At 35.8% G+C, this 25,335-nt stretch overlaps 1 protein-coding gene across 21 annotated transcripts in view; it reads right to left on the bottom strand.

Moving 5' to 3' along the window:
* SOX5 (SRY-box transcription factor 5) overlaps positions 1-25,335 on the bottom strand; it is a 908,025-nt gene that overhangs the window by 198,728 nt on the left and 683,962 nt on the right. For all 21 annotated transcript variants that reach the window (XM_053921733.1, XM_024575365.3, XM_053921734.1 and 18 more), the window contains one exon: positions 5,269-5,355. In XM_053921733.1, the coding sequence (XP_053777708.1) occupies positions 5,269-5,355 (87 nt within the window). The remainder of the gene's footprint in view (positions 1-5,268; positions 5,356-25,335) is intronic.

Genomic DNA, 25,335 nt, shown 5'->3' with positions numbered 1-25,335 from the left:
TATGAATATTGGAAATTCTGGTAATAGTTACAAAACATCCTAGACTTAAAAGAGAATTAAGTAGATCATTGGCAAATCCCAGAGGCTCACTAAACAAAAAGAGTAGCTACTTTCTTTACTTAGATTCAGATTTTTAGGATTTATACAAGTTTGTAACACCATGAGGACCCAACTGCGTATGTATGGATGGATTAGCTCCGTTGGATTCAAATCATGTCATGCCAATGACAGTAATTTATTTTCCTTTTCTCAGTTATTTGAACTCAAGTGTTTTAATCTATTCTAGTCTGGCTTTAATTTCTTAGGATGAAGGATTACTGAAGTAAAAGACCAAATATACTCTACATTCCAGTTTTTCCTGCTGCTTAGTAGCTACAGGCATGTTAATCATTTGAGTGATTCCTATAGTTCTGTAGGTTCCAGAAGAGAAGCAGCACAAGTCAGAATATTCCTTAGTAAAATAATGTACAGATGTCACGAGGGAAGGAAACCAGCTTCAGTCATCCGCAGCTCAGTAAGAGGTATTGCCACCCATACCATGTCTGAATTTCTTTTCCTGCCTCACTTTCTATATCCAGTGCACTGGGAATCCAGTTAACCCAAGACCATATTATAAAGCAGCCCAAGAATTGTCATTTCCACTACTCCTCCTCACTCCAGACCACCACCACCACGGGCTTGCCTTGAAGACTACAACAGTTTCTAACCATTCCACCTGCTTCTACTTCTTCCCCTACTAAATCCATTCTCCAAGCAAAAGTTCAGAATACTGTTCAGAAAGGTATATCAAACCCTATCACATAGCTGTATAAAACCATGTCATAGCTTTGTACTGCCTATAGAATGAAATTCAAAGTCCCTACCCTTACAAAGCCCTGAATGGTCAGGCTCTGAACTTCTGTGGCATCATCACACCCATTTTCATCACATCCTTCTTCTTTCACCCATTGGTTTCTCTAAGACCAATATACAAACATGCTCCCACCTTAGGGCTTTTGCCTCCAGTTGTTTCCCCTGGAAACGTCTCCTCCTACATCAGGGTCTCCCAGTCGGGGCACTTACTCACACTTCAGGCCATAGCATTCTTTTTCTGGAGCTGTACTCAATGCCTCTGGCTAGATGTTGGTAATACTCCCCACCTAGCTACAACACCCCCCAAAATGTCTCCAGACACTGCCGAATTTCCCCTTGTAGAGCAAAAACATCCCCAGTTGAGAACTACATCCAATGACTGGTTATTTTCTTTAACTCATTCAGCATCTGTACAGAGTCCCTCCCATGTGCCTCACACCAGTCTGCGTGCTGGAGATGCCGCAGTGCACAAGCCTGAAGAAAAGTCTGCTTTATAGACTTTACATTTAAATGAAGGAGATAATCAATCAATCAATCAGTCAGTCAAATGCAGATGCATCCAGATAGCAGCATTTGTTGGATTAACTGAAAATACAGTGATAAATAGACTAACTTAAGTTAGTCTAAATTTATGACTAAAGCTTCTTTTAGTGGCATGCTTATCCAACAAGAGAGAAAGGCAGACCCCCCTCAGATTTATTACTTGGGATCTGATTCTTATCCCAAATCTGCTCGCTTTCAAATTGTTTAATGTATTTAAACAGAATTATCTCTTTCAAGCCACACACTAAATCAATATCTTTCTTTTATCTCAAAATGTTATGTCACCTAAGAGAGGATCTACTTTAATCCACATGTTGAATTCACCAAGGATGTCTTTAATTCATGAGTTCTGAAAGGCCATAGTATTGCTGAATGGATTATTTCCTTGAATCTATTCATTTCTGGCATTATAGAACTGTTTGGTGTTTGCCTTTGTGTCCCAACTTCTAGAAAGAACAAAATTATAACTTTCAAAAACAGTCAATTTTTTACTATCTTAACTTCAGCTGGCTTTTTCCATAATACCAGACACCACACGCTGCCTGCCTGAATGAATGCATTCTGAGCAGGGTGAGGAGGGTCTGGGAGGGAAACTGAGGGGAAAGAAACCAGGCTCTACAGAAGGCCGGTGGAGACACTGATCTAGGCATTTCTGAGTAGCCTAGCCAGAAAACCTCTCAAACAGTGCCCTTCTTTCACACCCTCACCAAACAGAAATACTATGCTAGAGAACTTTGCAGGCAGATATTTTTTGTTATAACTCTACAGCTAAATTTAAGTCAGGAAAAATACAAACTTGCAATGACATTACTGAAAAACGAAAGATCTGTTTAGATTAGTCAAAGCCACCACGGATCCGCAGATACGGTTCTCAGGTGAAGTGCCAATGCAATGACCTTCGTGCTCACGGAAACATTGTGTGACACAATTGGCTGTCATCTGGAATGCAGCCATTGTTGTCTTCCCCCTTCGGGAGCTATGAGGCTATAAAAGGTCTTTCTTTATTTCACAGGACCTTTAGATAAAGGCAAAAAAAAAATGTAAACTGGCCAGTTCCACTATATGGCTGATAAGAGAAGAAATAACTGTTTTGTGTGGGGTTTTTTTTTAGGCAGCTAATAAGTTTGTTAGATAGATGGACTGTTTGCTGTCAGCAGAACTTTTTAGTCAAACTGCAAAACTAGATCTAGTGTCCTTTTTCTGTATTGTTGCTAATGTAACTTTAAGACCTAATTACTTCACACTTCCAAAGTACCAGACCATAAAATGGTATAAATTCTTACAGACAAAGTCATCTAGCCTGAAAAATAATTTTATGCTTTTCAAAGTGGTGACCTTTAAGGGCTCACATTGTTTCTTAAGAAGTGAGATTGACTTTAAGCAGGTATGACAACAATTTATTATTGATAGCTGAACTATCCAAATCAAATGCTATTTATTTTTCCTACTTTTAAAAAATTAGCATTTTTACTTTTTTAACAGTAAGAAACACATCTTTGAACTCTGCTGAGCTGTAACTATATCTTTGTCTGCACGCTCTGAAAGTAACTCACAGCAACTGGAAGCCAGCACTTAGGGACTGAGCTCTGTCCTCGCTTGGCTGTAGTCTTAGATGCTCAAGAATAGGTGTGTGCTGATGTGTGTACACACACACAAACACACACATTCATTCACCCACTTGCAATTTTCCTGGAACTAATTAAAAGTTAAATGAAAACCGGTCAGCATAAATGGTGGAGAAAAGTTTCAATCCGCGAGAAGACTCGGTAAATACCATAGAGGGGATACACATCCTAATGTAAGCAAAGATTCTACTCCAATAATTATTCTAAGGTGTCATTATTAAATCATCTAATAATGGAATAAGTTCATATTTTCAGACGAAAAAAGCTCATACTTATCCTTCCCTACCCCGACCGAGTCCATGAGACTTACACCTTTCTTTGCCTCATAAAAAAGCAGCTGCCGAACAGCTAAGCCATTGTTCTTGTCCAACTTCTGAGGAGGCATGAAAAACACATTCCTGGGCCCTACATAATCATGGGGAGTCTGACCCCCCAAGAACCATTAAGTAAAATTTATTTACCCCCAGAGGGCAACCCACAATTGTATCCTCTTCACTTTCTAGCCACCTATGAACAATGGATAGTAATTGCAACTGTCACGGGCAGTCAGCAGGGAAAGCAGCCCAGCGCAATTTTCCCAGTCTTCTGCCAAACCCGATCCGAGCACCTAATAACCATGCCCCCAACAGAAGAAAGATCTACAGTTGCTTTTAAAGTGCATCAGAAAACAGCATTTTGAACAGAACCAGAGCACAATAACCAAACTCGTGCTCCGAATGCGAAGCTTAAAAAACTCAAAATTAAAGACAGAAACTTCTTTTTTGACTGCACTACAGCTTCCTGAACAAACCCCACAGGCAAGCCTGAAAGGACAGCTGAGCTTCTTTCCTCTAAGCTTATCATCACTGCTGTTGCTGCTTTTAAGTCTGACTTGTGAGGAAAACCAGGGAGGGAAAAATGTGTGTCCTCCAATGCAACGAGATCACAAGGTTTGAAATGGGCTCTTCGTTCAGTCATTACCTAGGTCAGAGGAGAATACAGAACCTTGGAGAATAATGCATCCTTTATCTCAGGTGCAAATGGGTTAAAATCCAACAAAATAATACAAAATATATGCTGCCTCAGTAAAAACTTCTTTGTTCTCTTTCAACTTTGTCCTCAAGCCCTTTTAGGAATATTACTACTTGCTTAAATTGGATCCCAATACAGATTTTGTTGATTAGCACCTATTCATTCTCTCACCACCCATTCATATCTAATCATCGCCTGAATATACGTAAACTCCAAATATATTGACGAAAAGTGAACTACTCAGGCAAATATTTTCTGGAAGTTTCAAATTACCATGATGTTAGTGGCATGGAGGCCAGACATTTGTGAAGACCAATCTGGGCTTCGCCTTCCTCCAGGATGCTCTCCTGTGGAGACTTCAGAGGCAATGACCTCTCATTGGGGGCATGCACACACATGCTAAGAAGCTACTTACACACATAGTTGAACATGTATACCAATATAAATCCGGTGATATTTGAACAGATATTCAGTCCCTATCACAAAATATACAGAGGAATATATAGCAATATTTTAATATTGATAAGTTTTTTTCCTGAAAGAATATCCTTCAGAACTCAGAATTAAAACTGTCCTATTAGCAACAAATAGAAAACCATAGATTGCCTACTGTGCTCTAAGAAACCACACTTCTAAATTAATTTGAAAGGATCATTTGACCATATTTTTATGGGAAATTTAATCTTCTCCCTTTGTTATTAGGATAAGTTCATTAAGATATGAATATTCAGTATTATTGGAAGTCCATATAGAATTTTTCTCTTATTTGTATGTAATTTCTGACTCAAAAAACAAAAATGTTGCCCTTATTTGTACAAAACAACCTTCTTTTAAGATTTCCTCATTCATCATTCTGATTTTAAATGTAGATTATGTACATCCATACTTCTAATAGGTGGCATGTAGGAAATCAACTTGTAATATGCAGTTTTTAAACCTTTAGGTACATTCCTACTTAAAAAGTATATCGCTAATTTTTTATATGAATCTCAAAGCCTGCTAAAGGTACAGTAAGATCATTCTATTCAAACAACACACCACTATCCTGTAAGGTACAAACAGGGAAAAACAAGAACTCCGATACATCTACTTCCAAGCTAGAACGAAGAAACACCAAGACAGTGAACGCACAAGGCAAAACAGGGAGGGAGCAGAAGTACTTTATTACCATCCATATTCCTAAATATTAACTTAATTTTGATACATTTTGGATCAAAATAATTAACAAACATATTACCTTTTATTTCACCAAAGTTCCCTGATCCCATTGCAAGAAGCTTGTCTTTCCAGTCCTTTGATAGTAGCTTCTCAATACTGGGGGTTTCTAAGTAAAGAAGAAAAAAAGATGTAAGCAATCCACATGGCTGTCTTTACAATGGAGCTTATCAAAAGTCTAGCTGTCAGACCCTGGCAGGGGAGCTCAGTGGGTTGGAGTGTCGTCCTGATACACTTATGTTGTGGGTTCCATCCCCAGTCAGGGCACATACAAGAAGCAACCAATGAATGTGTAAATAAGTGGAACACCATATTGATGTTTCTCTTTTTCTCTCTCTCTCTCTCACTGACCCCCCTTCCTCTTTCTCTCTAAAATCAAGTGAAGTTTTTAATTTTTTTTTAAAAGTCTATCTGCTAAAAATAAGGCCATCCCAATCCCAGCCCCAGTTCATAATGACTTCATCAACAAACTGATGGCAGGGGAGGAAAAAAAAAGAATGTTTTGTCACTTGCTGTTTCAAAATCATTAGCTTTTTCCTTTTGCAGAACAAAGCGGTTCTAATTCTTTATGACAATGGGTACATATAAGCCTGCAGTTCATTGTTTTTCAATTTGGTGAATAAATTCCTGCTATAATGGATGCTTGTCAATTTCAGGGTGTTAGTCTGCAGTCAAAAAATAATTATGTTGATAAAATGCAGAGAAAAAAAGGCAAAGAATTAGCTCTTAAATCTGCTACATGTAATTATATCCCTCTGTGTGTTTACAATTACATCCACTTTATAATATGTGTTTAACATCATGTGGTGGTAAGCACACTGTGGAAAGATTTGCCGTGAACATTAAAAAAAAAGTTGGTACAAAAGAAGCTTTACAAAGATTGCAAAATCTAGAGAAGTGAGTAATGCCTATAATGGAAACCTATTATTTGCTTATTTCAGATTTGTGTCACACTTTTTAAAAAATGCCCTGCATTGGGACCGGGCACACATATTTTAGAGAGCCAAGTTATGCTTTAGTCTGATATTTGTTTCTATATATTACACAGTTTTGACCTCCCCTTTTGTGTCTGAATTTTAATGTATAACTAAATATAAATGCTAATAAAACCCCCAAACATTAAACTCAGTTCCAAACAATGTAATTGTATATTCTTGTCAGCATTTAGATGGGTCCACAGTTACAATGGCTTTCAATCCCACGATTAGCACTGCATTCAGTTAGAAAATGGAGTGTGCTAAAAGATAAGTGTCCCAGTATGCTCCATCTAAATAACAATACCCACACTTATTATCTGGGTCTGAGACGCACACTGCCATCCTCCCCACTGGTGTTTATGCGTATTTGTGTTTGTGCAGACATTTGTCGACCCCCTACTAGGAGCATAAAGGGAGTACATGTTAACTTATCAAAGGGACCGTCTGGCCTAGAGACCATAAGATTATTAGAAACTGGTTAATTTTCCCCACATCAAATGCATTTTAAGGCTCCTCCATCCTCATCTTTAGCTACTGCTATCTACTCTTCTTAAGGCCATGATCTTGCTGCCATCCGATATCAGAATCTCAAAGCCTGTGTGGAGCTCTCAACAAACTAAGGTGAAATTTGCCTTGGAGTAACTGTAACAACATGGAATGTTCAGTTTTCAGATGTCAAAAACTTGTGGAAAATAAAACGGTGAAAAGACTCTGATTACTGCTTTACATGGTCTGTATGTATGGTGAAAATTATATATATCACCACTACTGTGTGCACGTTTACCGATAGAATGCATGAAATGCATTTTTTCCTTTGTAGCAAAGTATGTCTTTCCATTTTTCACATTTAGGGGAAACATCCTAAACAATTTACTTTTTCTTAAAATATCCCTTTTTATACCATATTGTTTTTAAAATGGTAATGACAATTCTACAAGCAATAAAATGAATTAAATATTTTCTTACTGTTATTGATATTTCTGTTTATTTAAGCTTTAAAGGTAACTGTAAGTACTTCTGCAAGGACTTCCAAGGTCTATGTCCCCAGTACACACTTTCATGAGTGAAATTATTTTTTAAGCCTTATCAGAGTAGGTCAAACACACACCACCGTTTCTTTTTTCTAGCACTCTACAAAAATTCTTGAGAAGCATGTAAACAGGGCACAGCCAATATGGTATTTGCAATAGAGCACTGTCAGTCATTAAAAGCTAACAAACCTTTGCAAAGCAGGAATGCAGCAATAGAAACCCATTGTGCACTAACAATAGGCCCCTGAACCTCCCGGCACCAAAAGCAGACCATTTTACTTTTAAGGCTATTGTCTGCAAAGTCCATGACAAAGCTTTTCCCCTGCAGCTAGACAAAATATTCACTGTAGTGTGCTTATAAAGAAACAGAAGTCTTCTGTCTAAGTTGCAGAGTTAAAGAAACAGCCACCAGATTTCTGAAACCTGCAGAGCATTCCTGGCCTCTTTATTAACTTACATAAAGATAGAAGGCTCATATACAGAGCCGCTTTTTTCAAGTACCTGCCTTTTAACATAGACTACAGAAAAATGAATAACTTCTTTGAGAACAAGCAATCTGGAAGATGCAAAATCAGAAGCATATCTTACTCGGGGTTGTCATGTCTGCGGCTGAATAAAGACACTAATATTTGCAATTTGGATGAAGATTATGCTTTAAATTCAGATTCGGTGAACATTTACTGAGCAGCCTATGTTTCAGGACCTATGCTAGATGCCTTTACCTGCATTTTCTCATTTAATCACAGCAAACACCTGAAGACTGGGCTTGTGTTGTTATATCCACTTTACAGGTTTAAAAAAGAAGAAGAAAAGGGCTTGAGTCTTGAACTGTTTTGTCTTGTTGTTCCCTACAAATTCCTGACTCCCTGGACAACAATGAAACCCTGAGGAGAGCTACTGTTTTGAGGGCTAAATGCCGAACAATACACCAGGTTCTCTGCATGTGGCATCTTAAACTTCTCACAATAATTATCTGAATTAGATTTTTATACATCCATTTTACCGTATAAGAAACCAAAGTTTCGGGAACTATTCGTGATAGTTCAATACGAAGTTAGTTCAAACTACTGAATCTCAAAGCCTTTGCTCTTTCTAGTACACACACACACACGTATGTCTTCTCTTCATCTGCAAAACAAGTGTGGACAGTGTGTGGAAACTAGTGCTACTGTGGGATTTGAAGGGAGTCTCCCCAGAATGTGCCACCCTGGCTGGCAGATTACTTCCAGCTGAAAACAATGAAAGCCCAACAAAGTCAAGAATAGTATTTGTTTTTGTGTTTAACCTCCCCCTTACCTGCCTAAAAAGATTCATATAGAAAAACCTGCTTCAGGAAGGGCATTTCAGCATATTCACCTTAGCACATACGGTGAGTGTGGCAGATGGGGAGGATCCAAGCGAAAATCTGGTCACTAGACTCCCCTCAGTGTCCCACTGTTTCTACGTGGCCCTGCAAGAATTTGTTTTTACCAAATGTTTGCTCTTTCTCATCTACCTGTGAACTGCCTACCTTCTTTCCCCTCCTTAGTCCCAAATGACCTATAAGTTTCATTTTTCCCCACGGTCTTTGGAATTTTCATGCTACGTGAATTTCCTCTGCATATGTATTAAAGTTAGATTTGTCTCCTGTTAATCTGCTGTATGGAGTTTGAATTATTCAAACAGCCAGAAGAACTAAAGGGGCATGTGGGAAGCTTCTCAGCCCCAAAATTATTAACTCCATTGGATGGGTGAGGTAAAAACTTGAAAGAATAATCGAATTCCCTGGTGACATGTACCTATGAGCAGTATGGGGGGATTAAAAGCAAAGATCTCTTACAGTTCTCTTTAAGTGCAGGATACAGTCCCACAGTATGACTTTGCACTTTAGAATTTTGTGTGATCTAAGGAAAACCTGTGACCATTTGGCAGCGATGTACGATGAAATGAAAATGCACTCATATAGGGGAAAGATTATAGGCCTGTGAGTCAAACAGTCTGGGTTCTCACCAAGACTTCCTCCCTGGCTGGCTCGGAGGGGCCAAAAGTACATTATTTTACTCACTTCACCTCCCTATCCAAATTACTGTAAAACGAAGTGTTTTAAACAAATCCACACCTGGTATTCTATCAGCTAGTGTTTCAACTTGTTTCCATCGTAGTTCTTGAAGGAGTGGCAAGAAATGATCTCACAATAATCAGCACAATGGATAGATAGGTACAAATGATTGAAATTTCTCTAAAAAATGGTAAAGACTATAGAATATTGATATAATTATAAAGGATCAAATGTCAAAACCTCAATATTTATAATACACTGTTCATGAATGTGTGAATACAAGTAAAGCAAAACTTTAAACAATTTGAAAAATTTAATATATAAGATCTGCTTTAGTGCTTATGGAGTAAAAGATAGTAATTACCTATTAAATATTCCATTTTCTAAAATATAATGTGTTTTTATAAATACATATCAACATCCATTTTATATTACTGTGAGTAAGGAATGTTTGTGTGCTTAATTATTTCCAAATGTTCAAATCTTGTATTACCCATTATTTTCATGTTAAGATATACCATAATTTAATTGAAAAAACTTTTTTATTTTTTTGGTCCTCACCTGAGGCTATGTTGAGAGAGAGGAAGATGGTAGAGAGAGAGAAGAGGGTGGGGAGGGAGAGAGACACAGAGAGCAAGCAAGGGAGAGAAACATTGATGTGAGACGCCCATGCATGACCAGAAATCAAACCCACAACCTTTTTAGGTGTATGGGGGGATGCCCCCACTAACTAAGGCATCTGCCCAGGGGTTAATTGAAAAACTTTTAAAGATTTTTCAGAGATTACTTCTCCCAAGTACAAGAGTATCACAGTTAATGTGAAAATAAAAATTACAGCTCCATATATGAAAATAAATGTGAGGAATAATAATAGCTATTGTTATTTGCATAGCATTTCATGTGTAGAATGATTTCAGATGCAAACAAAAATTTTGTCAATAGTATACATTATTGTTATATCTATTTTGCATATGAGAAAATTAAAGCTCAGAATGACACTGTCTGACATCACCTGGGCAGAAAGAGGAACAAATGAAATACAAAAGCAAGTACGCTTAATTCAAGGATCTGTCTCTTTAAAGGAAAGGCCAATTTTGTATATACTTTAAAAGAGAAAATAAAATAAATGTTAAGAAATAAACTATGAGCTAAATTGGAGAGATATGAAAGATATCCTTATCAGCATATTAATATTAAGATGACTCTGATTGGTTTACTTCTGTCCCTTTTTGCCAACTGGACCCTTTTGATACGTTTGCTTGCTTTCCCTTCTTAACCTTGCCTCTCTTGCTCACATATGCTTCTTCACATCAATGACTGTAGCAATCCCCACCAGCGAATGTCCCCCCCAACTGTGCCAGCCATTGTTACAACAGCATCCTGCCTCTTTAGGGCCTGTTCATTCCCTATAACTCTCACTCCTTTTTCCCTTCAGTGCCAAACACTCTTAAGACTGACTCCCTCATCTGGAACAATGAGGCCTAGAGACTCATGCCAACATATTGTAATTCTCCAACAAGCTGCCAGTGCCAAGAATTAAACCACATTCGCTCCAGTGCAGTAGCTTTACACACAAGCTCAGGTTTTTGCTTTGTGTTTATGTAGGTTTCCCCCCTTAATCTCCCTTGAGCTGCAGTGGCAGAGCTCATTGAAAAATCAAACAAGCAAAAAAATATGTATGTGTAATATTTGACTTTTTAAACAAAGTCCCAGGAGTTAGGTCATGCCAAATCTACCACTGTTTATATTTTAATTGTGTAGCTTAGACTAAGCTGTGTTATCTCTGACATGTGATAGCATGCACGTTTAGGAATGGGAGTCTTCTTTTGAAAGGAAAAATGCTACGGCTGAACTTCGGAATCGACCAATAGCTGCTTGGAAGTCAACAAGTACAAAGCATATGTAGATTATTTATGTCATAGAATCAGAATTTTAAATATGGGAAGATATTTAGATATCATTTAGATAAGCAGTTCATAAAAGTGATTCACTAAGACATACTGGACATAAATAGAACATATATTGTTTGGTTACTTAAAACTAACTCATACTAAACAGGCATTCCATTATCATGTAAATCTAATTAACTTTAAACATATTTACATTTCTTTCTACAAGATTTAGATCTTCTTATGCGTTGACTGTCAATCTTTGAGTAACGTATTGTATAGTATTATTTAAATATTTGCCCAAGCAAATTAGTGTTAAGAGATGACTACTTTATTCAATACAATTTGTTAATAGGTGGCTTAGATCAAATTCTTCATTTTACAGACTGAAAATTGTAAATTAAGGTTAAAACGTGCCAAAGATCACTAATCTAATTAATGATAAAGGCAGAACTTGAAGCCTAACTCCTAATTCAGTGCCCTTTTCAATGTATTATACACAAGTTCTTTTAATAAAGAGTCAAAATTTAAAAACATGAAATGTTAGTCTAGTTTTAGTCATCTCATCTAGTTTCAGACAATAGTTACACACCATGGGTGGTCCTGACCCCTAATCTCTGTTGGAGTTATAGGCAATGTTAACTCCAATGGCGACTCCTCTAGTTAATATTACCTGATTCTAACAGAGATAAGGGGTCAGGACCACCCCTTAGAAGCTTTCTTTTCATGGCCCCCATAAAATTGAAAAATAAATGCAAGTTAGTGCACTTGGCCAAATATATTTTTCTTCAAAAAGCTCATTACAATTCAATAGGTCGATATTTAATCATTAAATAACTAAAATTATTACTGAGAGGAAGATTGAGCCAAATCTGGAATTCATATATCAGTAACAGTTCAGATCATGTTGACAATAGCTACATGTCTAGAAAACATTTGGGGACAAATATTAAACAATGCAATGGAAGCAGTGTAAAACTTTTAAATATCTAGAAAGTTATTTGTGCAATGAAGACCAGAAGGCCTTGGAACAGTCCCATTAGCCAAGCACTGCAGCTAGTCTGCCACTGGAAATGTCAAGTTCTTCTAGGAAATGTTAAAAAATAACACATACCACAACACACAACAGAAACACATCTGAAATTCCAAAGCATTAGGATTTGCAGTAAGCCTCATTTTTACATGTGCTTGTCCTAAAAGGAATGAAAGTCTAGAAATACTTTACACTCAGTAGTGCCAGAAAAAAAAAGTTGTCTGGCCTGCTGATGCAAGTTTTGAAATTTTTAATATGAACTACATTTTTGGAAGACTGTAATATCTAAATCATTACTCACAGGCTTAAATTTTCTTCTTGCAAAAACTGAAACTATTAAGACCTTAGTCAATTATACCCAATCTTATATCACATTTGAGAAGAACAGCACGTGACTAAATAGGCCACAATCCATATGGTATAATTGCTACATATCAATAACCTTGAGTAACCTTGGGAGCACTCCTCACAAGACGGCTCTATGCTTTCTACCCCAAAATTCCCATGAAAAGATAAACTTATAAAACTCTCATAGTTTTATCCACTCCATTACTCAGAAAATAAGTGCATTTTCTTGCATTGACTACAACACTTTGGTTTGTTTTTGTTTCAAATATTGGATTCCAGCAAAAATAACAAATAATTTGAGGGCAGCATTTCAGAAAGTAATTGCATACAGTTAATCTCACATACAAAATCTTCCATGTTTTGCTACTAATTATAAAAATAACAATTTGATGTCATACGACTTGTCTCCATCACTTACTAGTTTTGTAACTTTTGGCAAGTGATTTAACCTCTCTGCTTCAACATACGCATTTGTAAAGGGAATAGTAACTGCATTTATCACATACAACTGTCAAAAGAATTAAAGGAGCTAATTTATGTAAAGTGCTTAAAGCAGTGCTAGGTACACAATAACACGCAAAAATGTTGATAAATATTACAAGTGCAACTCAATACACAACAACCCTAGAAAAGTACTTCACAAATCAAATGAAATTAATATATATATGTATGAATATACATACGTATATGTGCTTCACTTTCCATCACTAAAACTACCTAGAAATCAAAAGCCTCATCAAAGAGTGATAGCTCTCTCTCTATACATTTTCATGATAATGACCCACAATCCTTATTTCATTTATTATCTGTGGTTCTTATGAATTTTTCAGTTGGTTCATGTCAATAAAGATGATACAGAAAGAGATGTAGTAGTATGAGGGACAAGGAAATTTGTCACTTCCATTAGGTTAATGTATGAATTGTCTCAAAACATCACAGACATACAAAAAAACACTCAACTAATCTTTGTGAGATTTTTTTTGACAGTTGTCTTTCTAACTTTCCAAAGGTTTTATTAGGTCCTCAACAATGACTAAAGCTTTTAAGTCAGTGCTGTTGACAAGTGAAAGGGAACAACAAATAGCTTTGTAGTGCACTTTTCCCAGGGTCACTCAGCCAACGGTAATAGTTATTATTTTTATTTATTAGCATTGTAGCCCTGTCCTCTATCATCGCTAACTCACCCCAACCCCCATGACAGCAGAAGCATTTTAACTTTTAATAAAAATGGGAGCATGCAGCACTCCTGTGTAAAGATCTTTCAGTAAAGTGCACAGCTAATGAATACTGTCCATTTGTATCCGAATAATTTATGATGTTAGCAAAGGGTGGGTGGGGAAATGTGAATTAAGTTCTTGCCATTAGTTACAATGCAAAGGGTGAGAGTGGAGAGTAGGAGGAAGCGAAGGGATGAGTAAGGCAAGAGGGGTGGAACATAAAAGCAGAAGCAATTCGACAGAAAGACAGTTGGGAGAAAGACAATCACGATGTATCAGTAACAGTCACCATATGAAAGTGAAAATGAAAATATTTTTCATAAGAGATTTTCACGGCTATTTTTACTATTTCATACACCAAATAACCAACTTCAATTGTAATAAACCTGTTACTTTCCATATAATTTTTTTTGAAATAGTATTTTCTCAACAGTACATATGTGAGATAGAGCAAGAAAGAAAAATAGAAGACAATCTATAAGAACTAAATTATAGCAAAAGGCATTTGAGAAGCAGGCATATTTTTAAAAGTTCTAACATACAAATAAAAATATATAAACAAGTAAGAAAAGTTTAAGATAGCTTAAACATATCATAGTTTAGTGAAGATGAGACTGCATAGTTTTAAGCAAATTATATTATATCTATTGATATATTTAAGAAAAATGACCTAAATATGTATTTGAATTATAAATGAAGCACTTATCTTTCCAAAAAAGTGTCTCCACATAATCATCCATTTAATTTAGCTAGCTACACCATGCTGAAAACAAAAATTAATGATCATATTTGTAGAGTTTTTATGTTGTTCAAAATTGTAAAAGTGAGTAGTGGAGATGATAAAGAAGATACAAAAAGCATAGAAATAGAAAACCACTTAACATACATTAGAATAAGAATTCCAATACTTAAAAAATATGACAGAATGTTTTACCACTGGAAGTGAGAATTCAAGCGCATGCAGCCTGATGCTAAACCACTACACATCCTGAATCTTCTCTATCACAACATATGTGAAAACAAATCGCAATCCCAACTTGCCAGATGCCTGAAAAGATATGAACAATAAAAACTGACATGATTCATATGATAAATCAGAGATTGTGATGTGCAGGTAGTTGAACAGTTGAGCTGAAGAGCTACTTATAACGCAGATTATATTTTTATGTTCAGTACATAACATCAGATTTTAAAATTAAGAAAAATATCCTCTGATTTGCCTAAAATCATATATCCAAATTTTGCATATCCTTCTCAACCAAAGTAGTCCATCTGCCTTAACAACTTGTTATATTTCTTATAACCTTTCATGGATTTTTGGATCATGTCATTTTAAGAGTAATTTTAGATGAGGAAATACAATAGTTTGGGGGTTTTTTTGGCAAAAAGGCATTTAATGTTCACAAGCTTAGTCAAAATCTACTCAAAAATGAAATCTAAAATCGTGTGTTAGCTATAATATGCTGTGACCCCCAAAGCGTAGAACAGTAAGAAAAGAACCTGTAAGAGTTTCCTTTCAAATGCATTTTCATTTAAGAAAGAAAAGTGAAAAAAAATTTTTAAAGAAACAAACAAAAAAGAAAAAAATATCTAGATACATAGAAAAAAAGAATAGTTTGCTTTACACTTTTTCTGTACCACCAGACTTGTAACTCTCAAGGTCAAAGGCAGTGGGTATAAAATTAGGCATGTATAATCTATTGGCATATTCATTGAATTTCTGAATTCAGTGAACATACAAACCTACTGTACTATCTTTTCTTCTGGTGTCATGTATAGATACTCTCATTTTCTTTATTTTGTACCATTTATACACATGCATGTAGCATGCAAGATCGGGAGGCATCAGATTCTATTTATGTTAATTTATCTACCAATTATCTGTTAAGCAGCTACTGCGGCACTGTGATAGGCACTAAGACATGGCCAATGCACCTTAAGTAAATCACCATCTCCTGGGGAGGATGGGTGGACTAACGGTAGCCTGGCACTAAACCTTCCTCTCAGATTATTAGTGTCATTGAGTTGCTCTCCTATTGTTTCTTTTGTTGAAGTAAAAGTAAAGAGAACAATGCCTTACTTGAATTATTATAGTAAATAAATCTTTTGATGGATTGTTTCTAAAACTACTATCACAGTATGGCCATAAAGAATTCTAAAATAGTCTTCTGTTTATCAATCAAACCTGTTATAAAAATATTCTATCAGGCAATAATTTCCAAAATTGGGACCAATTTATTATCTTGTCTGTAGTTAGAAAAATAATATGAATTAAGTCACTCTAACACTATAAAGTTAAAATAAAATATAATTTTCTTGGCATTGGGTACACAAATGAGCAAAACAAAAGTGGACAAACTGATTAGAGTTCATAGTAATAGGAAAGCTTCCTTAAAACACAAATTTCCATGGGAGAGTCTGGCTCTTTAGGTCCCAGGAATCTGCACTTGTCCAAGACCTAAGGTAATTTTTTTGTTGAACATACACTGATTCAGGATATAAAAATATGGATAAAAATGTTCTATTAAATCTTTGGAAATTTGAGTTGAAAACATTTCTCAAGTAACTAAGACCTAAAGTAGAATTGACTGAATTCTTAGAATGGTAAAAGAATTTTACTAACACCATAGTGTCACTTAAGTGATAATTTAATCATTATCAATTAAAAAAATTTCAAATACATACCAACACTTTCCTATTTTACAACTCAGTGAAATACAGCATATCTAGTTTTAACAAGTCACAGTAAAATGCTGTAATGAACTAGCACAAACTCATATATATTTTATTTACTATAAGGGAAGAAATGACAAATTACTACTGGAGTGTGGTAAATAAAAATTTTCTTCAAAAGTCTCAAATAAGGGAGCACGAATAATGCTAGGTATACATTTATATTTTTCAATACAATGTGCCACACGCATAGGAGAGGTACACGTGTTTACGTGCAGGCGAACAGAAAAGAGAGACTCCTGGGATGCAGACAAATGGCAGGCCATTCTCTCTGAATGTGGTAGAAGTGAGGTGGAAAAAATGATGAATTAATGTTACAAGTAATTTGGTAGATCTGAGAAAAATTGATGGGATAATACCCTCATTATGCATTTAAAGGAATGGCAGGACAACAAATTACTAATCTTAGGAAGGGCATTAATGCTAGAAAATAAAATAATCTATACCTTGAATGTAATTAACACATAGCGTTGTGAACTTTTGGTTCTTATTTTTTCTATATTATTAAAAACATCAATTAGTAAAATCTATAGAATTATGTTTCACATCTAGTAACTGAGAGGAAAACATGATACATCAACATTTGGAAGGAAGGATAAAGAATTACTCAGGGACAGAAGGAAGAGCCAAAAAGAAAATCTGTGGAAAATTCCTTCTTTTTGCTGTGCTTAGCTTTCCAGAGGTAATTATTGAACAACTTCACTCTCATTTATGTAGTAAAGTATGTACATGTGTGTGTGCATATATATATATACTTGTGTATGTGTGACATAAACCTTTCTCATTCACATATACTTAGTATAATTAATATAATATTTAAATATAATTTGAAATCACTCATTACAAATGTATCTGAGAAAAAAAGTGACTTGGGGTGGGAAGGGCTGGAGGGGTGTTCACCACACTATGACACGCATTCCATGCTTTTTCATTGGTTCACTGATTTAAAACGATAAACAAATGTTAAAAATATAAAGCATATCTAAAATAGCTTAGGGATTTGGAGGGAGTACAGTAAAGTATTAGCAGTTAAACATTAAAATATCAATCAGTTTTTACACCAAAAAATGGGTATCTAGTAAAATGACAGACGACCCAATTCCCTGACCTGGGAGTGAGAGAGCAAGTGTACACGGACTTGGGGATGGTCTTTCAAAAGCTGCAAAGCCCTGTGTTCCACATGCTGAAAATTCAAAAGTGTTTATAACTCTGCAACCCTCCCCTGAGGCACGTGAGAACCCCCAGGAACCTGCTATCTCAGTTCTCACAAAAGGTGCAGAGTGTGTTGAAGCCCCACAGGCTTCGCTGTCACAGGACATCAAGTCTCCCACCCTAAGGGAACACTGGGGTAAGTGCTGAAGACTCCAAAAAGGCTTCCCAGACTTCAACCACTTCAGAAAATCTCATACCTCTCCCATGAAAAAGATTCAGATAAGACGCTGTTAACAATTATGGTATGTTAGAAACATATATTTAATCATTCTTATAAATTAAAATATTCTAATAAAGAGTTGAATCTTCAGTTAAATTACAAGCATTCCAAAGAGGTCATTCCAAATATGGCAGCTGCCTATAATCTTATTTGCTGAAGGCGAAAAATTTATTGCAAAAATAAAAGAGTAAAAACTTGTAAATCATCGCAATAAATTTGTAATCAACAAAATTGATCTTTAATAAGTGCATTATCTATTTAACATATATGTTTATGAAATTAACAACTAAAGAGTTCCATTTCTAAAGAGAGAGAGGAAAACATCACTATTCCTAGGCAGCTACCAAAGAACAATAGAGACATTACTTGTTTAAAGAGGGGGTTAAATCATTTATAGGGAAATTTCTTAATTTATTAATTACATTAGATACATAATCTAACAGGTTTCCTATTATATAGTAAGTGTCAATTTATTTTTTTTAGGCCATAATTCTAGATGTAAAACCTAATTTATTTATTTTTCTCTTTTCTCCTCAGCAAATTGTTCCAAGCTTACAGCGCAACACCCTCAAAATTACAAAGCAGCACAGCCAAATCTCAAAACATGTGAGGACTTCTTTGCCAAACAAAGCTGTATAAAAACTAAAAACCAACACCTTTAAAAGATACTTGATTTGGGTTTAATTGAAATGCTTGTTTTCATACATATCTCCGCATTTCTGGTTTTGTTGTGACACTTGAAGTGCCTGAAAAATAATGATCAGCGAGGGTTCACAGCATGGAGGGGAAAAATAATAGAAAAAAAAGTTTCTTCCACACTATTTGAATTCCATTTAAATAGTTCTCTATGGGACTGCCACCAAATCCTTTAAGCCCACCAGCCTCTTACCTACATTAAATTAATGAGGCATCTCAAGCACTCATTCTCCACCAGCATCTCTAGGCTCTCCAGTTGGACACCTACAATTTACTAAATTACAAATAGTGACCTAGGGGAGACATCTGTTTGTTATATACAATACTGTGTTATAGTATAATCTAGGCAAATATTCGGGAGATTAAGATGATAAGATATACGTTGAATTATATTTTCTGGGGTTAAGAAGGCCGGCCTATAATTCTGTGATCTTCTCTTTACCAATTCAAGTTCTTATTTACCCATCAGGAAGTAAAGGCCTCCAGCAATCAACATTATGAAATACAATACTTATGAACAATCCAATACTAAGAGGTCTCTATTATGCCATGATACTCGCTACCCCCACACAATAGTTTTATTAAGCCTCAAATACATTAAGCTTGATTATAATCAATTTTTAAAAAAATACCACCTTCTTACTAATGCTCATAACACTTGGCTCCCAGGGATGCACTTGTAATGAGATGGCCGGGTGTATTTTCCATTAAAGGCCTCTGTTGGAGTTTCTATAGCGCTTTTCCTCATATATTTCAAGTTAAATGCTCCCTCTATTTTTATGTTTGCCTCACAATAGCCAGTCCCTTTCAATGATTAATTTTCTATTCAAAAACAATTTGCTTTTTTTCCCCTTTGTCCTGTCATGCTTTCAGAACAACCTCTTTCCTTTTCCCTTATCCATTGCTGGTGAGACTTACCTCCTCCCCCTTCCCCCACTACCTTCTGGACTCCAAATTCTTTTTAGTGACATATAGTCCAAAATATTTAGGAGCTCCTCCCAGCAGGAGGCTACTCAATTAACAAAAACAAAAGCCCTGAGAGATCAAGGCTATAACTGAGCCAAGAAGTACTGTAGCCATTTATATTATATGACCTCAGCAGTCTCCTGATTGAATTGCAACCCTGCATTAAATCAAACACTATGTGTTGTGTGTGTGATTTTATAAATGCTGGGTGTGTGAGGTGGAATCAGGAAAGGGAGAGGGGTGGCAAAGAGATTATAATATGCTCAGAAAAAAATTCTCGATTCAGAATGCATTCGGTGTTCTCTTTTTTAACACGCTCTTTACTTTGTTTTGGAACTTAGATTCGTTTCGTGAAATCCTCTGAACTGGTATTCCTCAGTATGTTTAAACAACAGAAATAATGGAAGCATAATTGATTGCAGCTGGGAACTGTCACCCTATCAGTAAGCAGCACCTAACTGGCAAATACTACAAGCTTGTTACAGATTCCTTTATGAATTGGGCACTGTATGAAGACTGGGCATTCTTTATACCACACACTCAAATCAAAATCTTCACTGATTTATTTCTCAAATTTTACTAGACTAGAAACAGTAAGTGGTTAGTCTGTTGGCCTCTATCCAGTATGTTTGGGCAGAGAAGGTAGGGTACTTGTTTCATAAAGTGAAATACATAGCAGATTTATAAACATGCTAGATCTTTTGTCGTGGAAGGGATATAGAGTAAAAACAATCTTCTCCACGAACTTTGATAGGAGAAAGGAGGGAAAGTGAGAATACCTTACTCAGAACTTTTTGTGAATCAAATTGCTATAAATTTCTCCATAGATATCATATTCTAATCAGGAACTACCAAGATTCAGTTCTTATCCAAAAACTAGCTTTTATATCACTCTTTAAGTTTATTTACTTAACTCATACTTTTCCCAAAAAGGGAGAGAAAAAAAAAGAAAAGAAAGGAAAACTAATAATTCCACATTAACTTACTAAGAGAAAAGCTACAGTAAGGCCCTTTTCCTATTTTCTTATATTTGTGTAGCTGTTAGACATTTTGCAAAGGAGGGGAGTACCAGCCAGCCTCTCACAACAAAAGACCCACTGTCACTGAGCCAGTCCCAGACATGGTGGAAACCAGCCCACAGGAAAAGGCCTGGCTCCAATGTTAGGCCCCGGCCGAGTACAGTCACTATATTCACTCAAATTGGCAACAGGTCTCAGTGTTCCTGGCTTTGAGCTGTGAACAAGGGTCGGGATTGAATAACCAATTATACAACCGCTGACTGAGTTTATCCAAGGTTTGCAAACTGCTATAATAGCCCAGTATTCAACCAACTGTTTTATCCTTTTCCAGATATAGTGTCATATCTCCCCTTGTGCTCCATTTACATGTCACTTTATTACATACATCCATTAAAGAGGTTAATACAGTGTCACACTCAATGCCTAAATGTTGCCTTACAGGGGTTCTGCTTCTCTCCGGGGCATTTCATATAGACACCTTTCTCTGTCTTTCACTTTCTCTCTGCAAGTTAAACCAAGTTTCTGTCAAGACTACAGAACAGTGGATGAAAGAACAGTAGCCAAATGTCAACAGTTTCAAAAATACTCCTTATACTAATAGGCTGTTTTAACCCACTTTGGTATATTAAGAATGTGAAAATTCCAAAGTTTGGCAGTTCAGACTAGCACCCAAATTTCAGGGGTACATACAAATTTATCCACATGTGTGCCTCCCCCTTTGCTAAAATGGACATCTCTCTTAATGTTCAAGAAGACCTAGAGTTCTTTCCTGACATATTTGTGTGCCTGCCTTTATACTAAGTGGCTGTGATAGAAAAAGAAAAAAAATAGAATTGCAAGTCCTTTTCCTAAATCTCTACAAAACTGAAATTCCTGAATGAGTACCTTCCAACTCAATACATAGGATAAAAGAAATGGTAGAAATATCAAATAGTTATAAAAGAAGTTATTGGGGTTTTTTTGATGCCTTAAACTTTGGTCTTTCATTTTTACTCCATGTTTGGTATTAACATGTTTGGTTTTCCACTGTGTAATCTTATCTTCACCACTGTGGCTTTTTATCTTTAAAGCCATTAATACATATTCCTTCTAGAAGTCTAAGAGATATCCACTGGATTATATAAAAAGCAAATCAACATCCAATAACAAAGCTGGCTAAAAATAAAAATAACCAATATTTTACAAGATCATTTACAGATTTAAATATCTGGAGGTTTTTATTTTTTTAATCTGTAATTAAAATTAGAAAAAAGTTCCCTCTAAATCCACAATGAAAACTTTTTATATAATTATATATTGTAATTATAATAGCTAAGCCGGAGTAATACTTACGAGTACTGACCGAAGTAATGCTTAAGTGGTGTTGACTCTAGGTGCTTTACATCTAATTCTTTTTAATTCCATCAAAGTCTTATCCGTAGTTGTTAAGAGCTGGACTTTGTAATCAGAGTCTCCCTCCTTCACTTACAAGCTTAGACATCCTGTGAAATGACAACCTCACAGTGTGACGTAGTATCCTCATCTATGAAGTTAGTGCTACCTAGTAAACCTACCATATAGGGCTATTGAGGCATTAAATGACTTTCTCTAAGTAAAGTGTCTTATTACAGTATTTTTAGAAGCTTTTCATCCTTGCTCTCCTCCTCCTCCTCATCTCCATCTTTGTAAGTAATATACTGCTCACATTACCAAATGTGAAGCAAGTCAGTGAGTAACAGAGATTATAAGAACACTTTGCTTCTTCAAGCAAATCAGTACCTGCATGAATGTTACATGTTTGGAGGGCTTATTAATAATAGCAGTCTTCATTTATTGAATATCTATTATGTTTAGCTATTTGCAAAGCAATTGTAGTAGAAATACTATTTTAATAAAGAGTTCTAATCTTATTTCTGCAACTCAGGAGTGTGATACACTCAACTATTTGAATTCTACCATAGGTTTGCTTTAATCATTATTAATTCTAGCTACAAGTGTTAAGCATAACTCTTTTGGCTATTATGTATAAAAGCATAAACACTTCTAATTTCTTGTTGCTCATCTGAGACTAGAAATAAGTTGCTCACTGAACGCAATGGGTAAGAGGGATAGAATCCATTCTGAAAACCAAAAGTATAAATTGTAAGTAGTCCTTCACTGTTACCAGGGCATTCAGGAAGTTAGAACTTGTTGCTGATCTTTTTATTTTTATTCATTTTTAAAAGATTTTATTTATTTATTTTTAGAGAGAGTGGAAGGGACGGAGAAAGAGAGGGAGAGAAACATCAGTGTGTGGTTGCCTCTCCTGAGCCCCCTTGCTAGGAACCTGATAGACATTCTGGGCAGGTGCCCTAGACTGGGAATTGAACCCACGACCCTTTGTTTCGCAGGCAGCACTAAGCCCCACCAGCCAGGGGTTGCTGATCATTTTAAAAGGAAAACAAAAACAGCTGAGTTTTTACATTTTATCATGTTTGGGTGATACAAAGATGCCAGCTATGAAACCTAAATTTCCATATAAAACATTAAAATGTTAATGAGAATCAAGTGCCTGCCTTTATACAAAGTGGCTGTGATAGAAAAAGAAAAAAAAATAGAATTGCAAGTCATTTTGCAATAAGGCTGAATTTTGAATAAGGCTGACATTTTCAGGTACCCGAAAAAAATTAGTTTCATTACTTTTTCAAAGGTAGTGTAGCATAGGGAGAAGAAAACTTTAGAGTCAGAATCAGATTTGAATCTTGGTTCTATTCTTCACTCACAAGTGGCCTTGGCCAAGCTATTCAACAGTTTCAGTTTGCTCATTTTCAAAAGTGAAATTAGGATGTCTGTCTGTCTCACAGGGAGAAGGAAAAAGACAGAGACACAGACACAGACTATAACGGTGTCTAACACACACTAAGTGTATAACAGAGGATGGATGATATTGGCATCTCAGCATCCTCATCATTTTCATCAACGTCATCATGTTACCCTTTTACTGCCACTATGAGCACACACCTGTAAGCAGAACAATTTTCTCATTAAGCAGTATTCTGGAACAAACGACTCCAAGTAGTTAACTGTGCATTTCAATTTACGTTTTCTAAAGCAAATCGATGCTCTGATCTGGGCCCTATAACTGGACAATGGTAGGGAAAAGGACAATAAAAAATAAACCACTTTTTTTTAACATATTTTGGCTGTAATTATACATGGAATTAGCTGAAATATGTATCTAATGAGTTTCATTTAAATTTTGGAGTAATATAAAAGACTGGGATTGAAAAATATATTTTACTGGTTTTTTTCTTTCTTTCTCCCAAAGTGTTAAAACCATGAGAAATTATTAATGTTTTGACTACTATTATAATTATTATACTTTGATAGTATCGGCTTAACAAAGAGGGAAAGTAAAGGCAGATGAGAAATATTTCACGCTAAGGAAAAGAGCAATTCTGCACTGAGAAGCCTTCTGTTCTTACACTGAGTCTTCTTTAGGTCACTTTCTCTAAGGAAAAAAATAATGCTGGAAAATTATACCAACTAAGTGGAGAACTTTGAATAAAGTAGGATTATACAATCTACACAGGTAAATATTTAACTATTGAAAATATTTTTTCTGGGATACATCTTTAATCTGAATCAAAGACTTTATAGGGAGATTTTTCCCCGTGATGCTCTTTTAAAATATGCAAATTTAAGCTACCTATCTTCTTTTGTGTGTATGCAAAGTAGAATTTACCTTATAACAGATTCTGCATCTGTAATGCCTATGAAAAACCTGTGTAGCTTAACAAATTATAAAAATTACAAGACCAAAGAGACAGCTTTGTAATCCCAAATCAATTGAACAAATGCTCTAAGTATCATGAAGTCATTAATATTTGACTTCACTCATGTACCATGCATAGTACTATAGTTTATGTAATTATCTCATTGAATTCTTAAAACAACCTTAAGAGGTAGGTACTATTATCATCTATTTTACAGAGGAAATTGAGGCGAGAAATGTGAAGTCTTTTCTCTAGAACACACAGCTATTGAGGAAATAAGCCAGGATTCGAGCTTACATATGTTTGACTTCAGAGTTTGCTCTCTTCACCAGTAACCCCACTGACTCCACAAGCTTACAATAGGTGACATACTGAAAAGAGAACTGAGTGCATATAATGCAGTAACAACCTGAGCTCCCGCTGGTGATGATTTCTGAGTTCTTAAGGATATCCCTATGGTTTGGGATTAGAATAAGACGCACACCTCTTACCAAGGCTGATACAGTTACGTCAGCACTTTCTCCAGTCATTTTCTACTACGCTTCCCATAATGCACTCGCCACTATGGCCATCTTTATACTCCTCCAACTCGCTAAGTTCACCCTCACTTCTGTGTGTTTCCACCTTGAGTTCTGTTCCCTTTATTTCCGACACTGTTCTCCAAAAATGTCACATGATTGAGTCCTTTCATCCACATTTTAACTGGTACTTAACCTTTTTAGAAAGGCTTTCATTGACATACCTTCTAGAGGAATATAGCTGTACTATCATTTCCAGTCAATTTCTTCCCGATTCCTTTATTTTTTATAGCACTGATCTCTAATGAAAATCATCTTATTTATTCATTTATTTATTTTCCCTTTTTTCCTACTAAAATGTAAGCTTCAGGAGAACTGAGAACTTATCTGCCTTGTTGACTATGTACTTCCATTTCCTAAACTGAAGCCTGGCGTATATCAGACACACAAAAAATATT

This window comes from Desmodus rotundus, chromosome 3, assembly GCF_022682495.2.
Source record: "Desmodus rotundus isolate HL8 chromosome 3, HLdesRot8A.1, whole genome shotgun sequence".
NCBI classification, from domain to species: Eukaryota; Metazoa; Chordata; class Mammalia; order Chiroptera; family Phyllostomidae; genus Desmodus; species Desmodus rotundus.
Note: the sequence above shows the minus strand (reverse complement) of the source record. Positions and strands in the feature narration are given on the sequence as shown.